The sequence below is a fragment of the Amyelois transitella genome, chromosome 6, assembly GCF_032362555.1.
Source record: "Amyelois transitella isolate CPQ chromosome 6, ilAmyTran1.1, whole genome shotgun sequence".
NCBI lineage: Eukaryota > Metazoa > Arthropoda > Insecta > Lepidoptera > Pyralidae > Amyelois > Amyelois transitella.
The window spans coordinates 7953824-7980361 of record NC_083509.1 but is presented as its reverse complement, the minus strand read 5'-3'; the positions used below and the strand labels follow the sequence as shown (position 1 = coordinate 7980361).

The following is a 26538-nucleotide window of genomic DNA, read 5'->3' as shown; positions in this document are numbered from 1 at the left end:
TTTATTGTGAAATATAAACGAGAATAATTTCAAAATTTACAGTGCTCTTATCCCATGGACATAAACATAGAAATTGTATTTTTATATAATCTGTGGTCTATCCATCCATGCATATTTTGTTCCGAATAATTTTATTTAGGCCTAAATACAACACCGTACAAAATCTGCCCACTTACAGCGCTAAAGCGTCACTGCAGAAACGAAAGGTCACATGTGCTCTACTGACTCAGTGCGAAAAGCTCCGCAATGGCAGAGCTTTCGCACGAGAAAAGGAAGGGCTGCACCCCGCCTAGACGGTGTGAGTGGCGGCCTCCTCCCGCCAAAGTGGGCTCATTCGCTTCGTAGCGGCCGTAACGAGCTTACGTTGGTACACGACGCACGACTACCGTACGCGCGATCGCGAAAAACTTTTCTGTGTCGTGAAAATAATTCGCCGCGTGCACGAAAAATGAACACGATTTTTCCGTGCTGTGATCCCCTTTTTGTGTAAAAGACTAATCTGCGTAAGAGTGTTCTGAAGAGGCTAATTACGAGTTGCTAAGCTAATTGGCGGGGCCGGCGGTTCATGAAGGTGAGCCGACTTTTATTTCCGTTCGGCAATCCCTCTAATTGCGTCAATTAGTGTAATGCGGCGACAGCTTTGAAGAGTCCGCTTAATGATCTCTACTCCACTAGTACCACCACTGTACAATTTAAAAACTCCTTAGGTTAAAATAACTGGAGGTAAATAGGTAGGTATTTTTTCTTATAAGGTTTATTTATTATTTCTTATAAGAATATATTACGAATTTTAAATATAAACAATTATTAAGAAGTACTTGATACAAAAACTTTTCTAATTGTTGTTAAAATAACATTGACACGCCTCCAAAAACAATCTGGATGAGCGAACTTTAGATATTGCTCTTTATATATTTTTTGAAAATCCCATATACAAAATACCAATTAAAATTAAAACATGTGTCATGTCAAAATTAAAACTAATCATATATTTTGTTAATTAACAAAACGTTTAAAAGAAAAAATCTTATCTCTCAAAACATATCTCAAAGTAGTGTACTCGTTAGGTTATCGCAGATGCAACTAATTTACTGTCATTGAAACCAAGCTTCAAATAACTGGTTCAGATATGCCCACTCATTATTTAAGACGTAGAAACAGATAAGAACTCTGAAACAAAAAAGCTATGCTTTATCTACCCTTTTTTGGGCTTTGAAAATATCGTGTTCAAAAGTTGGCCGAAGTTTAGTAATACAAAAATAATTAGACAATGAAATATTTGTGCATCATTATGGTGTTATAATTAATTTAATCTTTAAAATGATGTGTGATTTTTGAATCATGATGTTTGTTGTTGTTCTTGTGAACTTGAGAAGTGTAGATTGGGTACTTATCATTGATATAATGATGCTTTTGATAACTTTGCGCGATGAAATTTTCTTTCAGTGATTTTTTGTACAAATATGTTTCTTAATGCTGTTAAGATATAGTTTGTTAGTTATATAGACTGTTGATTTGATTGGCCTACTGACTCCATTTAAAATCAATACTGTTTTTAAAGCCAACCCAAATTTGTAAAAGCTAAAGTAATTTTTGGTTAGTTTCGTTCCAATTTTTATATGATTATGTTTTTTACCTTGCATAAACTAAAAGGAAGTGCTTATTTTTTATAATTGTATAAAACATCATGCCAAGAATGTGCAACTATGCAAGTTCCTAGACTCTAACTAAGTGTACCGAAAATGGGCGTAGCAAACAATTTGTGCAGCAACACAGAACCACAATTTATGTCGCTGTCGATAACAGATATTTCCTGTTTTTGGAATGAAATTATAAGCGTAGGTGCATGTAAAGGAAACCAAACGCGACATGGTCGTCCCAAAAGCCAATTAGAATCCGGTACCAGCTTGTTTACTCGCTAATTAGCAACCGGCTCATTAGAGCTACATCACTATACGAGGGAGGAGCGATGCCTCATTCCTTAATTATAAATACGTTTTATTCCACTATGTTCCCGTTAATTTGACCCCACTTGAGATTTTACGATCACTCAATTCTTAATCGATTGTGTTTTTTTTTAATGATAAGTCACTAGCGTAACGGATAGATGAACTTAAAATATATCAATGTAAAATACTTATTGACTCTTAACTTGCCAGTTTTTTTTAATAAGAAACTCATAAGTGATTTCCAACGATGATGAAGGTAGGTAGATTTCGAGAAATTTGTTGTGAGAAACTTATCACAGGGAAGGCTTTTAAACCTGGAATTTTTCTTTCAGACAAACAACCTGATACTATCTCTGAATTAAATTTTTGTCTGTATCAAAAGCAATCCAGCTAAACTTTGAGGTGTCAATATATTTTCATCATAAAAACTTATGATGTACTTAAATGCACTTAATTCCCATAATTTTAAAAATTAAATCTCAAATGCAAATCCTCAGGGACAAATGCGTAAGAACAAAAGGAAACACCGCATGGGTACTGCAAATTCAGCCCAATGACGATAAACGAATCTCTTTCGTATTCTGCTTTTATACAATGAAAGTTATAAAAGGAGTCATTTAAGTTATTTTATGATTTATTTTAATTTTATTTATTTGGGAAACAAACATTAGCCCAATACCTATAAAAGTTAATCAAAAATAGAAAATATATCAGTAAAGATTTTTTATCTTTTTAATTTGAATAATTTGACACTAAGTCATTATTTTTTACAAATCCTACTACTATTATAAAGGCGAAAGTTTGTATGGATGTTTATTACTCTTTCACGCAAAAACTACTGAACCGATTACCATGAAATTTGGTATGTAGGTAGCTGAAGACCCAGAATAACACATAGGCTACTTTTTATCCCAGAGTTCCCGCGGGATTGATAGGGTTTCCATGCGGACGAAGTCGCGGGCGGCCTCTAGTAGTTAATATCTTAGCCTCATTAGGTGGGACCACTGTTCGAATTTTGAGATGATTGAGCTTAATTAATATAAACCTAATCATAAACATAATGTATTTTTTCAAATAATTTGGTTAAGTGCAGTATTTACTTTTACGTTATTTAATAATGTTATCGTAACATTCCTTAAAAATAAGCTCAGTTTTAATAAGCAGTTCCATAAACTAAACAAAATGCATGCATGTCGGAATTTAAGGCGGCGGGGTAAGGCCCCACCAATTAGTCACAATTATAATTCTTTGCCCAAATTAAGACTTCATATAAAATATCTCAATTAACCGTAATGACATTCCAATGGCAAAAATCGTATGATATACACTAAAATGCTTCTAATTAACTGTTGAGTAAAAATGTAGTTAATATTTATTTAAATTATAATGATACTTTCCAGGAAGCCATTATAACTTAGTATAATTAAGGTTAATAAGAAACTTGCCACAATTAGCATTTACAAAACCAACAATATTTTGTTAACTAATCATCATTTAAATATTCATAATAATATAAAGTTATGGATTAAGAGAACTAGTTCTTGTCGGTTGAGTTAAAAGTAATACGTTTTCTAAAATAAGTGCAAACATTTAAAATAATGACCTGATGAAGAAATTTTACAAATTAATTTTCTTGCGCCCAAATTATTGCTCCAATAGACGCGCATGCATACAATAATGACTTGCTCGTTCATAATATATAAGCAATGCCCATAATATAAGCTGGTGCATTTCCATTAGGTAATTAACTTTGGTAAATTAATAAACAGGCTATAATAATGAGGGTGTTATGACAAATTAATCAAGCCTGATTGGTTCGCACTGCGGCCGCAAATGGGCTTATAAATATTGTAATATTAGATTGAAATTGCAAGCATCAAAATAAGCAACAAATTGCCTGCAACGTAAGTACGTCACGTCAATTTAATAAATTTTCGCTTAGTATTCTAACTTTCAATAGATAGTGTAAGAAGCGAAGGGCGACACTGGGTGAAGTAATAAAATTAGAAACGAGAGGAGCAGCGAGGTTCTACTGAAAAACATAACCTCACTAACAACCTAATTACTTTCGACCTCAGCCTACACAGGGTTTGCAGTTGGTAAAAAATAAAAAAGAGTTGGAATATAGGTTACTTTATTTCTAATAAAAACCGTTGCAAAAGGACTTTAACAATTATAAACTTGTACTAGACTTGCAATTTATATTTGAATCCTATATGGAAAATTTCTAAAGATTTTGATAACAAATATTTTTAGGAGTCTTTTTGTAGATTTGAACTCCCTTGGGCAAAAAACGCATAAACTCTAAGCCTACATGTTTTTTTTTTGCAGTGAGTTGTACCAAAGTAGATGGCTGATAATTTACCTTTTTTATATTAAATTGATATTTTTCATATACTTAGGCAGAATGTAACAGATTATAATACATATTCGTTTAAATATTTATTTTATACTTACGTCATTCTATCGATTAATTAGCATTAGGAAAATAATTGTTAACGAGACAATTGATAAATAAATTATCCTTAGTTAGAAGTATGTTAGGTTAAACCCTTCTCCATGAAATTTTGCATACATATAGGATGGACATAGGATACTTTTTACGTAAACAGAGCTACTGCAGTTAGTTTCACCATAAGGGCATCACTTGATAGTTTTTATTCAATGAAAAAAAGTACCTAGTCGGTAGAAACTATATTTCTGTTCAATTAATTTGGTATAGGCCTCATTCAATCTGCTCTATTATGCTCATAGCTTTAAATAAATTAATTTCCGTACAATTTGTAAAGCTGATTTAATTGACTGACTGAATGAATGGAGGTTACTGCACTTCACTGAGAAGAGTTACTTACACAAGAAGAAGGTTTACATGATGTACAATGAAATTACAAACAAAGAAATAAGATTTCGGGCAATTTTATTGGAATATTAGAAGGTCAACCGTAACCCTAATATGGTCAAGGTATTGAGCGGTAACCCTAAATCGGCATCGACATCAGTTTCTGGGACTAATTTGTTTGTTAGTGTGGCGAAGTGCGCCTGGAGCCGGCGGCGCGGAGTGCGGGCCAATTAGTTGGCCTGACGACCGGCCGCCTGACTACTGACGACCTGACGACTAATGATGACTAGCAGGAGCGGTATATGTCGTTAATACGGGATATTTGGTGATTTTTTTGTTTTCTTCTGCCAGGTAATATAGACTCATTCATAATTTACAAAATAAAATCATTATTTGTTGTCAGTTGCACCCTTCGCCAATATTCTATGGAGCGAGGCGTACGCTTTACGAAATTAAACATAATGAAATAAGTGAATTTTTTTATACTTCTTAAATTATGCAAAGAGGACCATGTCAAAAAGAGTAAGCCTTTTTGGACAACAAGAGAGGTAGAAGTCGCCGGCCTACTACTAGGTGGTCAACAAATATTATAAATGCAAAAGTAAGATAATTTGTTTGTTTGTGTTTGTTGTCTCTTTACGCAATATCCAGAAAACAAATCATCTTAAAATTTTGCATAAAATAATTAATGAGTCTGGAGAAGTACATAAGAATAAGACTATAAGTTGTAAAACACTTCTTCTCTGTCAATGAAGTAATCTATTTATTTGTTGATGGTTACACTTATAATGGAAAATCAGTTAATTAAATTACTAAAAAAGATAATTACTCATAATGTTTGACTATTTTTTCATATCTAGCACCTACTTAAGAATGAGTTAGCCGACAAGCTTGTTTTCTTATACTTCACCTCTTGTAATTTGAAGGTAGATAAAGAAAATTTAAGGAAATCCTGATTTCATTAAAGCTCAAAAGATAAATTGTTAAATGACACCTTTTTGCTTACTTAATATTAAAAACTACAAGTCGGAGGAATAGCTCCGTAGGGTTTTGCCAAACTAAGTACTTCAGTATATGAATACATGTTACAAAAACTATAGTACGGTAGGCCGCGAAAATACCTATATAGCACTCGTCATTCATGCCAAGAGTTTAAACAGTAGATATGGATTTTTATTTGGCATATGACACAATTCATTTTATTGTTTTGCTTATCTTATTAAGACAATAAAAACAAAATAGCCCAAGTTCATATTTCATAGTCCAAAGTATATATTTTGATACTATTTTTTAAACAATGTTATCGATCTGAAGTGAAGCAAGAACTATTAAAAAATATATAAACAATTAAAAATATATATGGGATAAGCTGCTTATAAAAATACTTAGCTTATAGAAATACTTATATTGTTTTCAGGTATTCCTCTCAAATAAATAAAAGAAGTCATACATTTTAACAACATGTCGCTTATGTGTCTAGTGAATATCTTACGTAAAGTCTAGTTGCTATGATAATCTTTTGATGAAATAAAAATGAATAAAATACTAAAAAAAGCAGAAGTAAGCTAGAAATTTTCCTTTCAAACCAAATCATAAATTAATATATCGTAGTACTTACACTTCATAATTTTTTTTAGTTAAGTTTAGTCTTTAAACAGGACAAACCATCAGAGGCCACACTTTTTTAACTTCTTTGAAAATTGTGTGGTTTAAATGAATATTCAGACATTATGTATAATGTAGTCCAAGCTTTATTCATACAGTTACCAATTACTAGAAGCGGTTTACAGATAATGTCCCAATGATATATTATTAATTAGAAAGTAAAGATGACCTTGTTTCCCCTCGCTAGGGCTCCTCCAGATAACCCCGGGTGGCGTGATGCTGCGGTGACGTGCGCTGACGCATGTTTATCCCACTAATTGCGCGTACGCAAGACCACCCGATTTTAAGGAGCATAATGATGCAATTAACGCATTGTCATTATCTTTATAAATAGACAGACGACAAAAATACACAATTCATCAATATAACTCTCTTGACCGTTTTGAAAATTAGAAGTTTTAGAGATAGTAGGTATCTTTTTAATATTTAATAAGCCATATTTGATATACTGTTTACAGCAGTTACTGTGTATAGCAGTCATTCCACAATAGAAAAAAAATCATATCCCATAATAAATTAGTAGAAAAATATCAAAAACTTATAGTGCTGTCAGAATGATATTTGGAATAATAAAAACTTTTATTTAAATGTACACCGCAGTTCGGTTATTGCTTACATTTATAATTATACAAAGACTTACTTGTTTTTGAAAGATGACTTATTATAATTATTATTTATTATCTATATTGCTCTTTGTATCACGTATAGATCGTCAATCTTATAATTGGCCGAACGCGGTGCGCGGGCGCGGCTTGAATGCAAACACTCTGTTATTAGGCAGGTTAATTAAAGAGTTATCGCTCGTAATTAACCCGTTTCGGTACAGTACATGTGCCTATAGCTTGTTTGAAACACCACTAATTAAGAAATTTCTCCTTCATTAGTTCAATTAGATTTATACACGTCAAAGATAAATATAATACTCTAATGATAGTTAATTTTATTTAGTTTATTGGTTGGGTTATCGTTAAAAAACCATAGGACCTAGGGCCTAGGTAGATGGATGGTTAAATGATAGTATTAGTTTTTAAGGTTTCATTCAATACGCAATTGCTTTCCCTGTGAGTGCTATATTCTAACTATCATTTTCTTCTTTTTTAGTTTAGACAAAAAATTATTGTTTCAACTCAATTTAATTCAAAATCTATATATTAATTTAAAACTGCTGATTCAGGTTTCATGCATTCAGCGAACTAGTGATGTAGTCAATAAAGCAAAATGTCAACAAACGCAGTTGGTCCCGAAGGAAGTCGCGACCTGCGCCCGCGCAAGGTTATCGATAATTAAGAACCAACCAATTGACGTCAAGTGTGAGTTGCTATCTGACGTGAGTGGAGATATATCGGTGACAGATATATTTATTTAACACTTCTCTTATCCTTCGTTTAAATCCTTTAAGACTAATGGTCGTATTCATATAGGTTCGACTTGATAAGTTACATAGCAACAAAACTTATTTTCGAGAAGTAGGTACCTACTCGTATACCTGCAATTATATCAATACAATGCTCTACCAACATAACGTTAGAACTATCTATAAAATAATGTAACAAAAAGAGTAAAACAACATGATTACTAAATGGAATTTTCATAAATGAGTTCAATAATATTTTAAAGTAAGCTCTTAATAAATAAGAATTAATAGTTAAGTTAGTTTTACCTGGACGTTCTGTAAAAAAATTAGGTCAAGTTAACTGAGGAGTTTGCATGAAAAGAGTGATGAATGTGAATGAAGCATAAACTTTATGCAGGGATGGTTGTTAGTGGAAAGAGAGTATTATACTTTATTGACATATACTTTGTTGCACAATATACAAAGTGTATGGTGCAATAGGCGCACTTATTGCTGATATCATTATCTAATAGTCTACCATTGGATAAGCAGAAAACCTTTTGTGCAGGTAATACTTAGTTCAGTTTTTCAAGCTTTAGAAACACAAGTATTTGTACACTTAATTATAGAAAATTGCTTCTGATTACATGTTTGTTTGTCAACAAGAATAAAATTGATAAAGTTCCGACTTCATCATTATGTTTTTGATATGACCGTTCTATTATGTAGTTAATTACTTATTTGTTTTGAATTTGTTATCTATCGCATTGATTTATACAGTTTGATTCTGACGTACCGCTTATTATTATTGTTCAGCTTTAACCCTCAACAAATGTCTTAATTAATTAGCTTCCTTGTGATACGATTTCTGGCTTGTTCAGATTTAATGAAGGCCGCGCTAAGATAACTTAAATATTTTGAATAAACTGATAACTTTCAAGATAAGACCAATATGGCAAGGCGTGGCCACACAAGTCATTATAGCACTAAGTTTGGTACAACCAATGAGAAATGTGAATATTTACCTAAATTTAAAAGATACCTCCCTCTTGATAAGTAACCAAGTTATTACTGCTTAGTTACAATATAGTATCACGAAATAATTATTAAACCCCACAAATGTAATAAAAATGTAAATAATAAAATGATTCTAATTAAAACTTTCAAGAGCCCAATGTCTGCTATACATTGGAGATTTTTTTATAAACATGAGATATGAAAAAAGTTTTTGGGTCACCTAAAAAGAGTCGCACATCTTCGCTGTCGATATCGAAGACAAAATGACAAACGTTTATAACTTATAAAAAGTTAATAAAATGTTTCATTTAATATTTGACCGCATGGGGGTTTAAGTAAGTGATCAAGAATTCGAGTACTAACCTAAAGAAGGGTCGCTTATTTATAGCCCATTTCGATTTTTAGTACTTATTAAGTACATTCAAAAGTTTGTTCTGCCGCGGTAGACTTTATGCAAATTATGTCATCTTGTGTTAAGTAGGGGAGCAAACTGTGTCCGTGTTTTACTACTTTGGGAAGGCCTTTGTAAGTCCTCTTAAATTGTAGTTTATTGACACAAACTGGCACAACGAAAGTTGGTCTTTTCCAGGAGATATTGAAAGGAACAAACGTTCAATTGACAATTATGTTAACAACGTCTGGCTTCATCAAGCTAGTAGGTTCCATTATGACCCTTTCACGAGTCATCTGGCTGGATATATCAACACGAGCGGTCTCAAAGGTATTACGGGCTTCCAGTAACCGAGAGCCCTGATGTAGCGAGAGCTACTCATAAATGGAGTATTTGCCAGGACGGGCAGGGGTCACCGTAAAATGGACTGCCTCAGTTGTAGTGAAGACATAAGTGCCCAATTAGGCCGTTTTGTTTGCTCGACTAAAGCATAGGACAGTTTAGCTTTTACAAATAAATTACGGCTGTTCAATCTACTCTGCTTTCTGATTCTGGATTGCAGTCGATTATAGTACAGTTTCAGGTGTGACAGTGTTAAATAAGTTGGATGGATGGATTATTGACTTGATTTTGGATGAAAGACATGAAAGTAGACCTAACAACCAATCTAACAAGGGCAGAAATAAAAAAGAATCTAGTTGAAAAAAAACGAGAAAATTCCATAATTTTATTTTCTGCTCTAAATCTCTAAACGATTTAATCACAAACTATTAAAGCGAAAAATATAATAACGTAATCAATTACTTGTACATTTATTGTTTAAAAAAATATTGGATTTAATTCAGATCTTTTGAAACATTTGTTATACACGGCTATAACCGCAACAAGCAACTCATCACACCAATTCTTAAAAAAAAAAAGAAATAGAAATTTATCACGAGAACGTTACACGCTGCGAAAAGGAATATTCTCGTATATTGGTACGGAACCTATTTCCGCTGTGTGAGTGTTTATTAGCCTCTGTTTGAGCGGTCGGGATCGGATTTGTGCGTTATTAATTCCAATGAATTGGAAACCAATGCGACCGAACGTTAACTTTGCTCCTGCTACGGCTAATAACCAAGACATTTTATTACATTTATACGGAGATATATACGGCTTTTATCTCTTTGAATACATAGAGGCAAGGAATATTAATTAGGCTGTCAAGAGAAAACATTACCAAAATCAATTTATATTTTCAAGATTTTTAAGTTAGAAACTATTACTAAACAATCAAAATTAATGTTACAGATACCTCTTTCTATCTTTTTTATTATAAGCAATGACATAATATAGTTTTAAATTATATATAAGAATAAAAATTTGCTTCTACAAAAAAGGAAAAGTCTCAGGGAAGAGCTGACTATCACGCTATCATATACATAGGTGCACAACTGAACTGAAATCGGAACTAATTTCTCAGAAATTTGCCATACAAATTGACGAATGATAAAAAACATTGGCATTTATATTATAGGAAATTCCCAATAAAGCAAATATTTAGCACAAACATAAAACTTGAATGTGTAACACTCGTTCCAAAGAAACGTATGTATGTACTGTTGGAGCAGAGAAATATGACCACATACGGTGTTGTTTTATATTGAAAGGTAGATAGTTTTATCTGTTCCCGACCGTACTTTCATAAACGTACCTTTACCTCGGTACAAACAGAAATATGATAGGTATTTTTCTACGTGGCTCACTGTACTTACAGCTATCGTTACAGTGTAGTATAGTGGTCGTTATTCCTGTAGAGTGTTACTGAGCTTATTGCTCAGTCAAATAGCCGTGACATTGCTACCTCATTCCTGATTGCTGCCATGAATGTGGACGGATATCAGGAAAATGCTGAAGTTTTCCTAAATAGCCTAGAGCTAGGCCTCTGAAATATAAATCCTCCTTTTGACACTTTAAAATTTTCTTTGCTATTTTTAATAAAGGATTTGGAATATAAGTATCTATTTCATTATTTAGTAACTCATGTAACATGAATCAGTTGAAATTATTGAAATTTAGTCATATTCTGAGAAACCATCGTAATATTCTGTTTTCTAACTAAAGCGGCGATCACATAAGAGCTCACTACAGCTTCATATTCTATATTTTAATGAACAGCTTCAAACAGAGTCTGGATCGCTTACAAAATCGTATCATTAGCTCGACGCAAAGGAGACGTTCGGTTTTGTCGAAACGCCGGCGCGGGATATTCGACTATATTGTGTTGTGACCATTCGTCACAGAGAGCGGTGGACTGGCCCCAATTAGACCGCTACACTGAGCGTGTCTGCTTGTCTGCGAACCTGTAATTATTGACTTCTGTTGCTAATTAATTTAGAAACATGAAGTGAACACTCCACTTTAATGAGACGTTTGTATTTTGAGCTGAAGGGTTATCTAATAATCTACATTAATATTACACGTCTGTCTCGTATGAAGTGTAAAGGTGATGTATATATTCAAAATTTAGTAGAAATCTCGACACAATTGGCTGAAACAAAACTACTTAATTGCACTTGTGCATTTTATGTGAAATAGTGAAAAGATTTAATAAAGAACAAAATCATTTCCCAATATCAATCAGGGCCGCGCGACCCTCGTTTTTGTTTCTATCGGAGCGTTCCAGGAACCGGGCCACTGCTTCCTCAAATTGAATTTCCTAGTATTTACAGAATTGGTTTAGCAGAATGCATAATGGGCGGAAAAATGTCAGGCGTACGTACCTAAGTGTATTAAAGTTGCGCTGTGCGTGGCCCCGCGCTGATGTATGGCCGCGCTCGACAAATTGAAAACAGCAGTAAATGGCCCGATACGGGCCGCATACGGCGGTACTCACACTGTGCCATGTTTAGAGATTTAAGTTTGAGTTTAATTATAAGTATTTCATTACATACATTTGCGAAATACAACATTGGTTGTGCTTTTTTCTTTTTCCTGTAATTTGCAAAAATATGTAAATATTCTTCCTTGGTGCATTGTTTTTATTTCAGAACTTTTAATACTGTTATTGATCATCATACCTCCTTATTTAAGAATTTATAAGTAAAGCCAGGTAACATAATTTCTGTAGATGTGCTACTAAACATTCAAGACATTAATTTACGTATATAAAAAATCAATTGTCATTTTTTTCCATTGTAATAATTTTCTTATAAATTAATCCTGACTACATTTAATGCCAACAGTGTGGACAACTGTTATCTATTACAATCGTATTCAATATAGAGTTTCGTTCGCGCAGAAAATGGCAGCGCAAGCCGCTTCCCGCAAACCTAAGTATAGGTACTTACAACTTCACAACAATATTTATTCTAAATGTTTACAATGTGAGAAGTTTATAAAAATGGCTCTTTTAAATAAGAAACTTTAATTTAAAAGAGCCATTTTTCATTCAAATTTCGCGAATTTACATTTCAACATTTACAATGGACTATCTAAACATGCTCATTTCTAATGAAAAATAATAGTCTGGAGATTTCTTGAAAGTTTACAATACTCATAAATGGGGTAATAGCATACTCCACGCTGTCTCGATTCAAAGCTGCTTGTGTATTGCAAATTCCCTTCGAGAAAAAAGGGAACGACATTATAAGGGGTGTTTGTCCCTCACAAATAGTTAGATTATATAAATAAGGCGGTCGGGTGCTCGGCCGATAGCGATCTGTTGCCCGGACTCTTCGCCCGAATTGACTCGGATCTGGAAGATTTTTTGCCTCAAATAAACCTATTATACTATGTAAATTCCTAAAATCACATACTTGTCTAAGGGATTCATAGTCTTACAAGGAGCAAGGACGTACAACATTCACAGATAGTGCTTTTATTTTACAACTCTGTGTATTTTATCGTACAAAAACTAACGTTGTTTAAAATTTCCTAAATAACTTGGCAGTAGATAAAGTAGTCAATAATTATTAACCATCATTATCCATCAACGAACTCACCAATTACTTGTAGAAGTATGCCTTTAAAAGTATGTTTTTTCAAGTAATTGGTGAGTGAGTTCGTTTTTGGAGTTCGTAATAATTCGTTTGGTAGGCTTCTTATTTATCGCGCTAACAACATAACATAAACTTAATCATTTTGAAAGAATTTGTTTATTAGATTGTGTAAGTACATTTTTGAAAATATGGACGAATGACATACCTATTTCTAAAAGTATTCAATACAAACTTTGATATCAATAATATTAACACGGGTCTATATATAATAAAAGCACGTAAATTAATCAAAGGCTAGAATTAATTAATATGCTATTTTCAATAATACTTCAATAAAATAAGGACTGGTTGGCATTGGAATAATGGAAGTACACCAATGGTACGAGTAATTAAATTCCTGTAATATTTATGACAATTTGAGACGAATATATTCCACACATTCTCCCGATTTTTTATGGGTGGATATATAACAATTAACATTTGTCGACGGTTTCGATTTAAGATTTATATATTTTAAATCGACGTCCGGTAAAATTGCTGCGGTTTGGTTTATTTCGCCGCTTCTTCTACACTTGTACTTTGAAAGTGGTAATAGGTGAACGATATCTTGCATCCAATTTAGAAAATAAATATTTTTTTTGCATAGTGTTTCAATTATTTGGCCTGAAACCTTACACCAACCGCACATTCAATTAGAAATTTTCAGCGTCTATCGATATCATCGAATATGGCTTGAGAATCCAGATTTCCAGTAATTGTAATGTATATTTTGCGGTTAGGCCGGCAGCCGGTAACTCTATCCGGTAAGACGGCTCGCCCACGGCAACCAGTCCGGTGTAGCGATGCCTATCCGATCACTGATACGTTACAAATTGATCCGCCGACATCCGATATACATGACGTGCACTCCAACAAGTGTAGCCAGGAACCGAATTGAGATGAAATGTACTTCTTAAAATATGAGGTTATTTAAGTAAGTTAAACGTAAACATATAGCAGTTACATTTTTTTACAGGTTATAAGGAACCATTGTTATTAAAATAAAGTAAAAAAAAAAAAAAACTTTAGACAGTCTTTTAATTGTTGAACTTTACGTTCATTTAAAAAATAAAATATAACAAAATTATTGATGTCATATCTAATTTAAAATATATAAAAATTGAAAATAAGAAATCCAATCATACTTAAGTATATTCGTTTTTTTTGTATTTTGCTAAACAATCTGGCTAGAGTACCCAAAACATAGTAGCAATAGCAAGTAGCTTTCTCGACCTAAATGTTATATTTTCACGAGAACCCAATTCTGGAAATAAGAATGCAATCTGAAGTAGAATCAAACAAATAGTCGAATCTGCAGTGACCAATTCAAATTGTAGCCACGATCGGATCTGAACTAGGGGATGGAATCCAATCAGTGGAACTAGTTTCACTGATGCCTATCACTAAACTTTCACATTCAAAGATTTGTTTCTCGAGATTAAATCAAAGGCGAATTACAGTAGCGGCGAAAAAGAAATATGGCCAGTCGGGCCCCGCAGCAGGGCGGTGTCCTGCTGAAATTGCTTTTCAATCCCTCGGACTTTGGACTTGTAAAGAAGTTATTACCTTCCAAGGAGATAGCGGCGGGTCCGGCGATACGGATATATGTCTTTTTCATATGTAATATTCCTTTTTCGCGTTTTATTAATGGAAAATGTTTGGGACAGTGTGGCTCTCGGACGTGATATTAAAAAAGCCAGTGTCGACTTAGTGGGGCTCCTTTTATGAGATTGCCGTAAAGTAGTTTATGTTGATATGGACGGCCGCGAGAAATTGCTCGTGTTACAGTAATCATTTGACCTTATTACTAATGTCATTTTATTGATTTTCACAAATTGGTTTCGAGTGATGCGACATACTTTATTGAAATTGTAATATTGTGAGATAATTAATATAATTTTATGTAGTAGATTAAAAGCGATTGATATTTTTATCTATACGATAGGTATGGGCGCTTATACACCTGTGCCTGTGTTCGTTTGATAATGTTGCCTGCTCTAATTAAGTCCACTACACCAATGTTTGGAATTAATTAGTGTATTGTTTAATTGGCATCTCTTGTTATCTGTTTGTTTGGATTATTTATTCATTAGTGGTGTTTGTGACAGCTCCTGCTGAGGCAAACGTTCGGCGTGGTTATTAGTTATACCGATTGTTATGATTCGATAACATAAAATAATACCTACTGATTTTTTATAGACAAAACATTTTATGTTGGTGATGTATCCAAAATAAAATCGTGAATTCATACTTGTTCAATTATATTGATATTTTAATACCCTACTTTAGCCTTCCTACTTGCTTTCTTCATTATAACTGTATTATGCCGAAGTTCAGTGTGATCAGTTGAAGTTTCAGCTTTGAATTATAGATGTATTTGGTCTCTTTTCTTTTACTTAATCAAATTTCGAAGATTTTATTAACAATGTGAATTCTACGATAATTGCAGTTAGGGCTGCGGCATGCGGTGGGCCGCTTGTCACCGCCACGTCAGGGGTGCCGCACGCAGGCCCGCTCCATGGCACGATGCGGCCCGCCGCTCGCGGATTGATTACACCTGCTTGTCACTATTCATAGAATATTGTGTGATTCAAATTGAATTAGCCGGCCATTGTAGCCTGCGTGCGAGCACGGACTATTGATTTTGAATATTTAGTAGCCAATTTAGATTGTGTTAGTACTTCGGTTCTCTAAAGGAAGATGTATGTGAAGTTGTTCAAATATTAATTTCAATTTACTACCCGTTTAGTTGTACGAAGTTCAGTCACTTTAATATTGCTAAAGTTTTTGCAAAAATGGCCGTATAATTAAAATATTTATATTTTAAATACGTATAAAGTATAAAACACAGACAAGTAATTAAATCATTCGCCATCGCCACTAATGAGAATAGCTAAGATTAATTTTTTACGCTTTTAGGCAAACGCACGCATAATACCATCAACGTAAACGGCGGTATTTCAATAAGGCTTGTAAATAAAAATACAGATTTACTATGTGCTTATGGTTAATTAGCGTAAAAATATTCGTGAGAATTTCCATACTCGTCCGGTTTGGAGCGAAATTCAGGCACATCGGGCGGCCCCATAGTTTTCCGGCCAATTGAATACGAATGTGCTTGTATGCCTCAATATTTGCTTAGACTATTAAAAATACAGCTGGGTGAACAACGCTGTTTGTCCAGCTGCCGAGCTGTTTGTCTGTTTGTATGTCGTTACGTTTAATTGGTCGCTTTCAATTTATTCCTCTCGAAATTAGTTTCGGCTTTAGGGGGCTTACTACGGGGTGCACTAGTTCCTGAATAACTTGTTATTTCATCTTTAAACTATATCACAAAGGGTAACATTTTATTTCTACGAGATTAATAGGTAAAAAATACTGTAAATTATTCAATTCACTAGGTTAATTGACAATTGATTTAAAGTGTCTAAACTAAATCAACTTGGGGCGGAAATACAATTTTTATATGTTTGTTTGTAACCGCCTTTCGTACCGCCGCGCCGGTCTGATTTCGATGAAATTTAAAATATGTATATGTAGGATCTGTCAATAGAATTTTTTAGTTCGTAGGGCAACAAAACAGGTTACCTAAGGTAGTTTTTAAAATATTCACAATTAAAAAAAGTGTGCGCGAAGTCTTAGTCTATTCCTAATTTGAAAACTGAAATCAGCTTATTTTATTTACTTTCTTATTTTTTTTCTATGCACATAAAACAATTGTTATTTTTTTCCAGGTAATAAAAAATATCCAGCACGACTTATAGCTACACAAGTGTTAGGTAAGCTAACATATGTTTCTTATTTCAACAAATATAAATTCTAAGCACATTGGAAGCTCGTCACAAGTACCTCCCTGTAACAGAATACCGTTGTTAGGCTAATTTAGATGAAGATCATCTATGTAATTAATCCACTTACAGCGTGGGTCGGGCTTTGAAACTGGATCTCTACTCGGCTTCGGCGGAGCTTAGTTAAGTTGCGAGTTGGCCTTTATTACCCCGTTAAGTGAGCTTCTTCTAAAACTTCAATAAGTATATTGTTATTTTATTAGCATAGTGTCGTCATCAGTTTTGTTCAAATAGGGCAATAATATTAATATATTTAAAATATATTAAAATTAAAATATATTTAAATATATTAAATTGATAAAAATATTAATTCGCCATCAGTTGGACTGCCAGTTAGAGACCGTTGTTAAGTAGTAAAAATAAATGTAGAAACTATCTTAAATAACGAATGATATATCCAAAAAGGATTAGTTTCAGTCCACTTTCGGTGCGTCACAGAAACCGATAATCGATACGCATCGAGTTAACAAACGATCACATTACCGATTAGCCTCCGTAACGCATGTAATGCACTCAATTAATCAGTGACGCGAGTTAGACTGCGCCACCGACATAGATCTGGCTAGATATCGTAAGTTCATCCAAGCGTATTACAGTAGAAGTGTCCATTCTCTGCTCACTCACAAAGTCAAAAGGTAAAACAAGAAATAAATCCCTTATTTTGACTGACTATCATATGGGTAGGATTGATCGAGCTACGGGATAGCATAGTGCCCACCAGGAAATTATGAATTTTACTAACAGAGTATGACATCCCATCCCAAAAAGTCTGGTTGAATTATCAGTAGCCAGCGGCGCCCCCGTAAAATCTCAAGCCGATGCCTACTGTTTTAGGTAGATATTACTATTTATTCATAAATCACCGTAATTCAATAGTTCAGTTAATGATATCATACATCGAATGAAATTTTTTAGAATAGTTTTTATTTCTCCTCGCAGCAAAGTCGCGAAATATCCACCCATACTTGCGGGGTCTATCCTGATCTCAATCTGTGGGCTGCACTCAGCCTACTGTGATTACCGATTGATGCGACTCGTTAATTTTAACGTGTTAGTTGTGATTTAACGTTATTGGATAATGCTAAGGATATCGGATTATTAGCGACGAATATTCGTCATAAAGTTTAGATATTGCTTTTGCTGAAAAATCATGCATAAATAACTAATATCAAAGAAGTTGGGTAAGACCTGCAGCTACAGTGCTTGATTTTAGTGTATAGACACTTACGTACGTACGTAGATAGCAATTCCACTTACTACTAATATCCTTAGATCCAATACTTAATAATCAAGTAAAATCGAGTATCAGTTTTTTGGAAAACTATTTGTATTTTGTAGATTAAACATTTTCCCAAAAAATTGACGTTATACGTTAGTGTCTATATCTACAATTAAATATTTTTCCAAAAAACTGAAAGAGGCCGAATAAAGAACAGTTTCAGAAACAAAAAAAAAACATTTTTGGAATTTTTGTCTCTCTGTCTGGTGCTGGTTATAACTTCGAAACTACTCAACGGATTACGTATAATTTGCTGTTCGACGGAACATACTGGAGTGTTCTACGTCTTGGAGAAAACGGTCCAATCTGTCGTATCAATCCAGAATAGCTAAAAGCACCATTCATTTTCTCGGTTTTTAGATACTTTTTCTGAAAGAGAGTCTGGCTATCCACTGGCCGCGAGCATTATGCAAATTGGCGCGGGAGTAGGACACTATAGAATAATTTGACGTCTATTATAGGTCTGGATAATTGTAGTTTCTACCGGTTACGCGAAAAGCGACCTACACGCGGGCGGAGCCGCGGGCAACTGCAAATATCAAAGTGTAATTATATTTTCCAATCTTATAAAAAATTTGTTACAACTTAATGAAATGCAAACTAATACGCATTAGCGCCGTAGGTATCGGGTATTGATGAAACCGCATTGGTTGCAATGCACCAATAATACGCTCAATTAATTAGCCCGCCGAGTGACGTGCTCGTACTTACCTAATTAACGTCCTGCTGCGACAATGCCCGTTATTGTAATACCATTGACTTGCAATGATTGAGTTAGGTAGTTATAACAATGTCAAAATTTGATATGGAGAATTGAAATTTGTTAAATTAATGTTTATTCATAGTGTCACAGGTTCTCGAAAAAGGAATGAAAAGAATTGTGATAGTTGATTGAGTTAGGTAGGTATATACAATTTCTTCTAATACGTTTGGAATCTGATTCTAGTACATAAATTTTTTGATCAATGTTTTAACATACAACAATCTCTTGAAACCGATTGATTTCTTTATGATATCTATTAGTGAATAACATTAATTTCAACTGAAATAACTGGTCAAATGGAGTGGAGTCTATGGAGTTCACGTTGTAGTGAGGATTTCCAGTAATTCCTACGGGAATGTGAAAAAAAATTATTATTTTTAAGAGCCGATATAAATTCTTCTAGTAAAATTATAAGAAAAATTAGCTATTTGTTTTAGTTTACTCCGTAATGTCGTTTTATATTTTTCATAATAATATCGTGTTTCAATCGTTCAAATATAGAACATGTATTCCAGTTACTATATAATCATAATTGGGCTCAATTGATTAGACCGAAATATGTTACAGACCGAAACATGTAATTATCATGTTGTATTGAATATAAAATCAAGTTCTTGAAAATGTCAGAAAGCGATATAAAAATTAAGTGGTATGGTGTTAGCTACTCATTGTCAAGCATTAAAGGAGATCAATTGACATTCAATAAAGAAATTAAAGCATTGTAATTGTGAATAGCTCTATTTTTGACTGCTACCCGATGTTAATGTTATATACGGCCGACAAAACGCATTAATATTATTACGAGTACAATATAAACGTCAATAAGTCAGCTCCCAGCCACCAGATACAGGGACGAGGGGAGCAATTTAGCAGCAATTTTAATAATAAGTCCCTGGTATTTCTATTATAACGGCGGCGATCAGGTGGGCCGAAGCTTCGGGTTTAATAACTCGCGATTAGCCTATTGGATTCGCTATGAATGTTTGCTATTTTTTCTATATTGCCCCCACGCACGTTTAAATGGAATGGAAAATTAAATTGTTTGTTTGCTTTGTAGATGCAATTCAATTTCGAGAGTGAGGTGAGGGTGGAATGTTAATACAATGTAATGAAGGTTATTTTGGATGTTTTTGTGATTTGTTTTCTAATATTTTGGACAGGAAATTTATGTTTACATGTTACTCTATCATTTTTGTAATAGTCGAGTCTCATTACATTCAGCTGATTGAATGTTATCAAATAAAAATTTGGTTTCAAGTGGTTATAAACTTCTATCGTTAATTGTATGACTGAAATTATTTATGATACAGTTCACGGTCCCATTTTTTCCGGACACTAACTTAACCTCTCATGGGTCTATTGGAAGACATTTCTTATGAAATAAGTAGCACCTTTGTTAGTAACTGTAGCATATTATTTTTTGTACATAAATAAATAACTGACTAAAGAAACCGACCATTACAAAAACGCCAATTTTCCATGTTTAAATTATCATTTCCATAAAACACAAGTTTTATGTCTAGGGATCGACAAATTTGACGGCTTGCTTTACTTATAAATTCTGCCGTTAGCGTTAAATACACGTAAATTGAATATTTATTACTCTAATTATTCAGCATTCACACATAACTTCGTTAATAATTGTGGAAAGTAAGTAAAATTAATTAAATAACGGTGGCGCTAATGGTAGTTTACCAGATAAGAGTGTTGGCTGATCACAATAAAACCGCTTGGGTGGTCTTTGGCGGCGGAACTTTTCGTACAGTTTTCACCCAATTATATTTGAGGAATGCCACTAAATACGTGCAATGTGATAAATAAAGAGATTAAAATATGAATAAATCATAATAACAAAGTCGAAATATTTTATCATTATAGTTGGTAGCGCCGTAGAATTTTAATTAAAAATGATAACGTGTAATGCAGTGTGTAGACTCCCTTCGTGGTGGGGTGATTTTTAATTATTAAAATTTCTGCCGGCGGCGTCTGCCGATATTACTTTGATACGGGCCCCTGCGAGATATTGCCGCCTATTACATTACACACATTGCATTGATTTGACGGACAATATACGTCCTTATATTCATATGGCCTAAATGTTAGTTTGTTGCTGACGAGTACGATAGTGCATTGGATGTTGGTTGAAACTTTATTAGAGTTGGATGATCTGAGTGACTGAAAAACATAGTTTTCAATTATGTGTTTTAAAATATCTGAATATTTGTGCCGATGAAGCACATGCATATTTAGGTACCAATTGCAATAAGTCATCTAGTGTTTTGTAATTGTCTCACGATAAGTAGTTGTTGCGGTTTTCCCTTACTTTTGTTATCAATGTAAGCAAAATTTCAATTTATATTATTAGTAGATTTAGCCATTATTAGCTCAGCATTTATTTGTGAATTATTACTATGTTGAAACAAACCGAACTTCGATAGCTAGGGGAAAATGTTATCAAATAGAAACAACAAATGTCATTCATGAACTACATAATACCTATACTTTATATTAGTTTTTAAAAGCGTCCTGTGTGCACAGATCCTAAATGAAAATATTTTTTATTACTTTCCCCTACACCGCGTATTGCAAAAGTGTACTCGCGAAATGAATGAAAATAATAACGGAATGTTTTAATTTCCCTGCGAGTGACGGGTCACGTGCCCCCCCACCCACCGCCCGCGCTGTCATCGTCACTGCTTGGACAATTACCCTGCTCATGAGATTAAACAAGTAGCATTTGTCAGTTTTTTTTAATATTTATATTGCAGTTCTTGTACTGTCAGCAATTGAACTGCAAAATAAAGTTGTGGGAGCCAACAGCGAACGTTGCAGCTTTTAATTACCGCAGATGTCTGCTTATAAGCTGTTATAAGTTGAAGTACCTATGTATGTATTTATATGTAACATACCCAAATATTGATATTTCGGTTAAATCTGCTTCTGACTCCGAACAGAAGCCAGTTTTGCTCTAAGGGTTGTATTTACTATGAAAAATCTTATGAGTCTGTTAACTACAAACACTCGTTCTTAAATAATAGCATGCATGATAACGACCCACCTGTTGGATTTAAAGAAGAATCATGCTTGTTTTAGCGAAAGTCTTTATTAACGTTAAAACATTTGATTTATAGCAAACATTAAAATCCCATAGGGGTAGAGACTACATCTGTCCACTTGCCACGATTCCTCCATACTTCTTTCGCTTCATCCACATTCATAAATCTCTTGATAAAGCTGTCTTTTGGGTTTTTTTTTACCTTTTTTTTCCAGGACGTCCTCGTTTTTATCAAGGTTTGTTCGTCTAGGCCTTCTCACTCCAACTTCCCCATTCACACTCCCATTGTATATTTGGTTAGTCAACTTAATTTCATTAATTCGGTAAGGAATTTTAATTTTATTCCTATTTAAGTAAACAGCATGTCTATCTTCGTGTTCAGATGGTGCTGATGGTACACCAGTAGTGGCCATAATAGCTGGATACGGTAGATATGACAAGCACGTAACGTGTAGACACATTGTTCTGGAGCAGGCTTACAATTTTACGAAATCGATGCAGTTAATTAAGGGTTTGTTTTGCTCGTTGTACCAGCAGTTTCAACATCATAATAGTTCTGCTATCAATTTACCAACGTTCATGTAGGAAATTAATTGGAATATGTATGAACTGAATGGATTGATTTATTTTTTAAAGTTTTTTTTTTAGTTTGATTCAGCAATAAATGTATTTAAAAATATATAAAAAAATGCTACTTAATAAAAAAAATATAGTAGGATTAAAGAGGATATATTGTTATAATTTCGGTTCTCACAATAATAATGGAGTGCTATTCTAATGAATTCGCACGAGCGGAAAATGAAGTGCGATTGTTGGTAGTGTTTGACTTTTGATACAACAGTTCCCAATGTCCCTACTTCTTTTGTTCCATGCGAAAAAAGAAAATATTATTGACAAGTTGTCCGGCTGATAGTTATAGAGTTCCACATTCAGCCCTAAAGCAAGGTGATGTTTGGAAATAAATTCGATAAAAAATGTTTAGAACTAGAAAGGACTTGTCCATAAATACACAGTTTGCACTAAATACTAATCTGAGACAACTCTTATTTGATTGTACCCTGATTTATAGAGCAAAAACTTTACATCAACAATTTCTTTTTTGTGAATTTAAGAACAGACAGTAGCAATAAAGGTAAAATCACCATTTGGAATTTTCAACATACTTTTAATGATAAATATAAATTCTTAATACATAGTAAGAAACAACATACGAATTGGTGGATATCATGCTTCATGACAACTATAACTATACATCTGGTTATGTATTATTCTACAACTGAGGACAGAACACTGGTCACAAAGAGAACGATTCAATCAGAGTTGACAGGGCGAGCACTGATCGTATTTGTGACAGGACAGGAATGCTTCATAATGGAGGATTAGCAGCGCATTCGCATCGACGTACATTTGATTACCACTCATTGTGTTGGCAAATTGAAACTGTAATGTCATGCGTGAGTTGCCATTGTAATTATTTATACGTAGGTATAGTTGTTTTTATGTAATGGAGATTTCAAGTAAATGTGCTTTGTGAAACTTTACAAATATTTTTGATTTATAATTACTTTTAATACGCCTTTTTTGTTGTACGAATACAGAAACCGAATATTACAAAACTATCAATTTAAATGAGAAATTAATACAACATAAAGAAGTCTTGAAAACCGTTAGGCAATAAAAATGCGATACTTTTGTAAGATAAGTCTCAAAGAATTCGATAGCGGCGTTCATGCAATTAATGATTTTATTTTCATTTTAGAGTTCTTGAAACAATATGTGATGTCAAGAAATCTATAATATTTCATCTATTTCCAGCTGTGTGTCCGGGGCGAAAGGGCTAAAAGTCTCACAATAGACGGTTCGCAATCCAGTCCAATTAAAATTAATTAGCTTCGGAACACACTCCGCAAACCGAAGCAACAAATCAACGGTAGATACAACTCGGATAGCTGTGTCCGTGGATAAGGACATGCTTGTGCAGCTTCTTCAAAATTAGATCTTATTTATTCTAGCGTAAAGTTGTAATTAGTCAGATGGCTACGGTATTGTTTGTTTTTGGAAGTATTAAGTTCATGTTTGGTATATGTTGCATTTCGGATGAGATATCGTCGGAGTAGAGTAACTTGACGTTATTTTGTTTTTTGCACCGAGGAAAATTGCTTTTCGTGGTATCAGTGTAAAGTTGGATAACTACTAGATTATGTTAAAAGTCACTGGCTAAGCGCTAAGCTACTTTAAAATACACACGAAAACTAGAAATATACATTAGTATATTTCTAGTTTTCGAGTGTATTTTAAAGTACACTTAATTTTGTGATTACAATGATACATATCAGAGAGATTTAATACAGAATAGAGATTGAGATGTTAATACGAGAGAAGAAGATCAAAGTGATATTACTTACTTATAACGAAGGTTTTTACAAGTTTATCGCCTAGTTTATTGAATATATCATCATATGGACTTCATCTCGCATATATTATATACTAGAGGCCGCCCGCGACTTCGTCCGCATGGAAACCCTATCAATCCCGCGGGAACTCTGGGATAAAAAGTAGCCTATGTGTTATTCTGGGTCTTCAGCTACCTACATACCAAATGTCATGGTAATCGGTTCAGTAGTTTTTGCGTGAAAGAGTAACAAACATCCATACAAACTTTCGCCTTTATAATAGTAGTAGGATAGTAGGATATTTAGCACCTTTTAGAAAGCGGTGCTCCGCTTGATGCGACTAATTGACAGCGGGTAGTCTACGCAATCGTAGAAACGAATCTAATGAGCCTCACCTACACGTCTTCTGCTCATTGGAAACTTATCATTATAAAATAACGGTTATTTTCGATGTAAATTTATCACGATGCGCCAGCCGGGGCGGAGTTGCTGTTAATCATAACGATATTGCCAAAATAACTTGTATCCTCGTCGACTATGATTTATGGATGTATGTTAATTACGATGACGTTTCGGTCACTCACTTAATTGACTATCTCGGCGATTTATAGTTTTCGATGCTAATAATATGTTCACTAGTGAAGTGGAGATATAAGTGTAAGAAGAAACACAATTAAATCGATGCGTTTTTCTTTGCGGTACTAGGTACGTAAGTATTATTCTCAACAAGTCAAATGTGGCGTTGAGGGTGGTAGGAACTTTTTGTTGAACTCGTGGGCAACACTTAATGTGCCACAAAAACAATAAACAAGTTAAAATCCACATTACGATTCCAATTAAAATCGCACACATTCAAATAAAGCATAATACGACGTCCGCACCGCAAGCGGTCCCAAAAGGGCATCATAAAACAATGAGCCGTAATAAACTCCTCAGGTGTTGTTACGTATAAAAAATCCGGGCAATTCAATTAGCGGGAAAGCAGGGAGGAGTCTAATAAACATAATATAAATAATCTGCGGCGATAAATCTGCAGCGCTTTATGGCAGGAGTGGGTTGTCACTCCGCCTAATTAGTGCTAGTGCTGCTGGGAGCGCGTGCCCGTCAAGCGATGAAGCGCTGTATTGTCTAACGGGTTAACTTTGCGAACTTTGAAATTACTTAATTGATGTCCCGTTGTTGATATTGGCGTAAAAGAATTTTTTCTCCGTTCGACATATTCAAATAGTCAAGGAAACCAAGGCGTGATTAAGTGATTGAATTTCTTTAGAAATTTTAAGTTTGGCCACATTGTTCGGTACATTTTTTGGTAGAGCTGATTGTAAAAGTAGGACAGGGCCAGCCTCGTCGAACTATAAAATACCAATTCCGAACGTCTTGAAAAAGGGAGTAGAGATGTTAGAAGTATCGTCGAATATGCATAAGAAGAGTAATGAGTGTGTAGGAAGCGGGAGAGATTTGTAAGGATCGAAGTAAATCCATAGTCTCTGCCTACCCCAATAGGAAACAGGCGTGATGGTATGTATGTATGTATTTTTTGGTATTTGGTATCGGATACTTTAACATATACTATAAATAATAAATATAAATAATATTAAAATACATGGATATTTCAAAAACTTTAAAATGGAACCGTAATTATATAAAATTTATTATTCCGATTTCTGTGATTTTGTACACCAATACATTTGTTAGAAACGAAAAAAAAAAACAAATAACACATGGCACATTTAAAACTGTAATCCATGTAAGCATACCTACTTAATTACATATTTACGTTAGCTGATATCTAGGTTATCAATTAATTGCTCTAAGAATTTTACTCTTAATCTACGTAATACCTTAAATAAATATAAAAAAAATCTTATGTAAGTAAATATCATTACAGGTCAGGGAAACACTTAATTATAAATATGCTATAAGTACTTAGGTATAATTCATTATGTTTTTGCAGAGATCTAAAAATATTTCGCGGCTTATGTTA

At 33.8% G+C, this 26538-nt stretch overlaps 1 protein-coding gene across 1 annotated transcript in view; it reads left to right on the top strand.

Moving 5' to 3' along the window:
* Positions 1 to 352: 352 nt before the first annotated feature.
* The window catches only part of LOC106131360 (LIM domain only protein 3), a 51382-nt gene continuing 25196 nt past the window's right edge, over positions 353 to 26538 (top strand). Inside the window, exon 1 of the mRNA XM_013330448.2 lies at positions 353 to 571. Coding sequence (XP_013185902.2) covers positions 566 to 571 — 6 coding nt within the window. The 5' untranslated portion in view covers positions 353 to 565. The remainder of the gene's footprint in view (positions 572 to 26538) is intronic.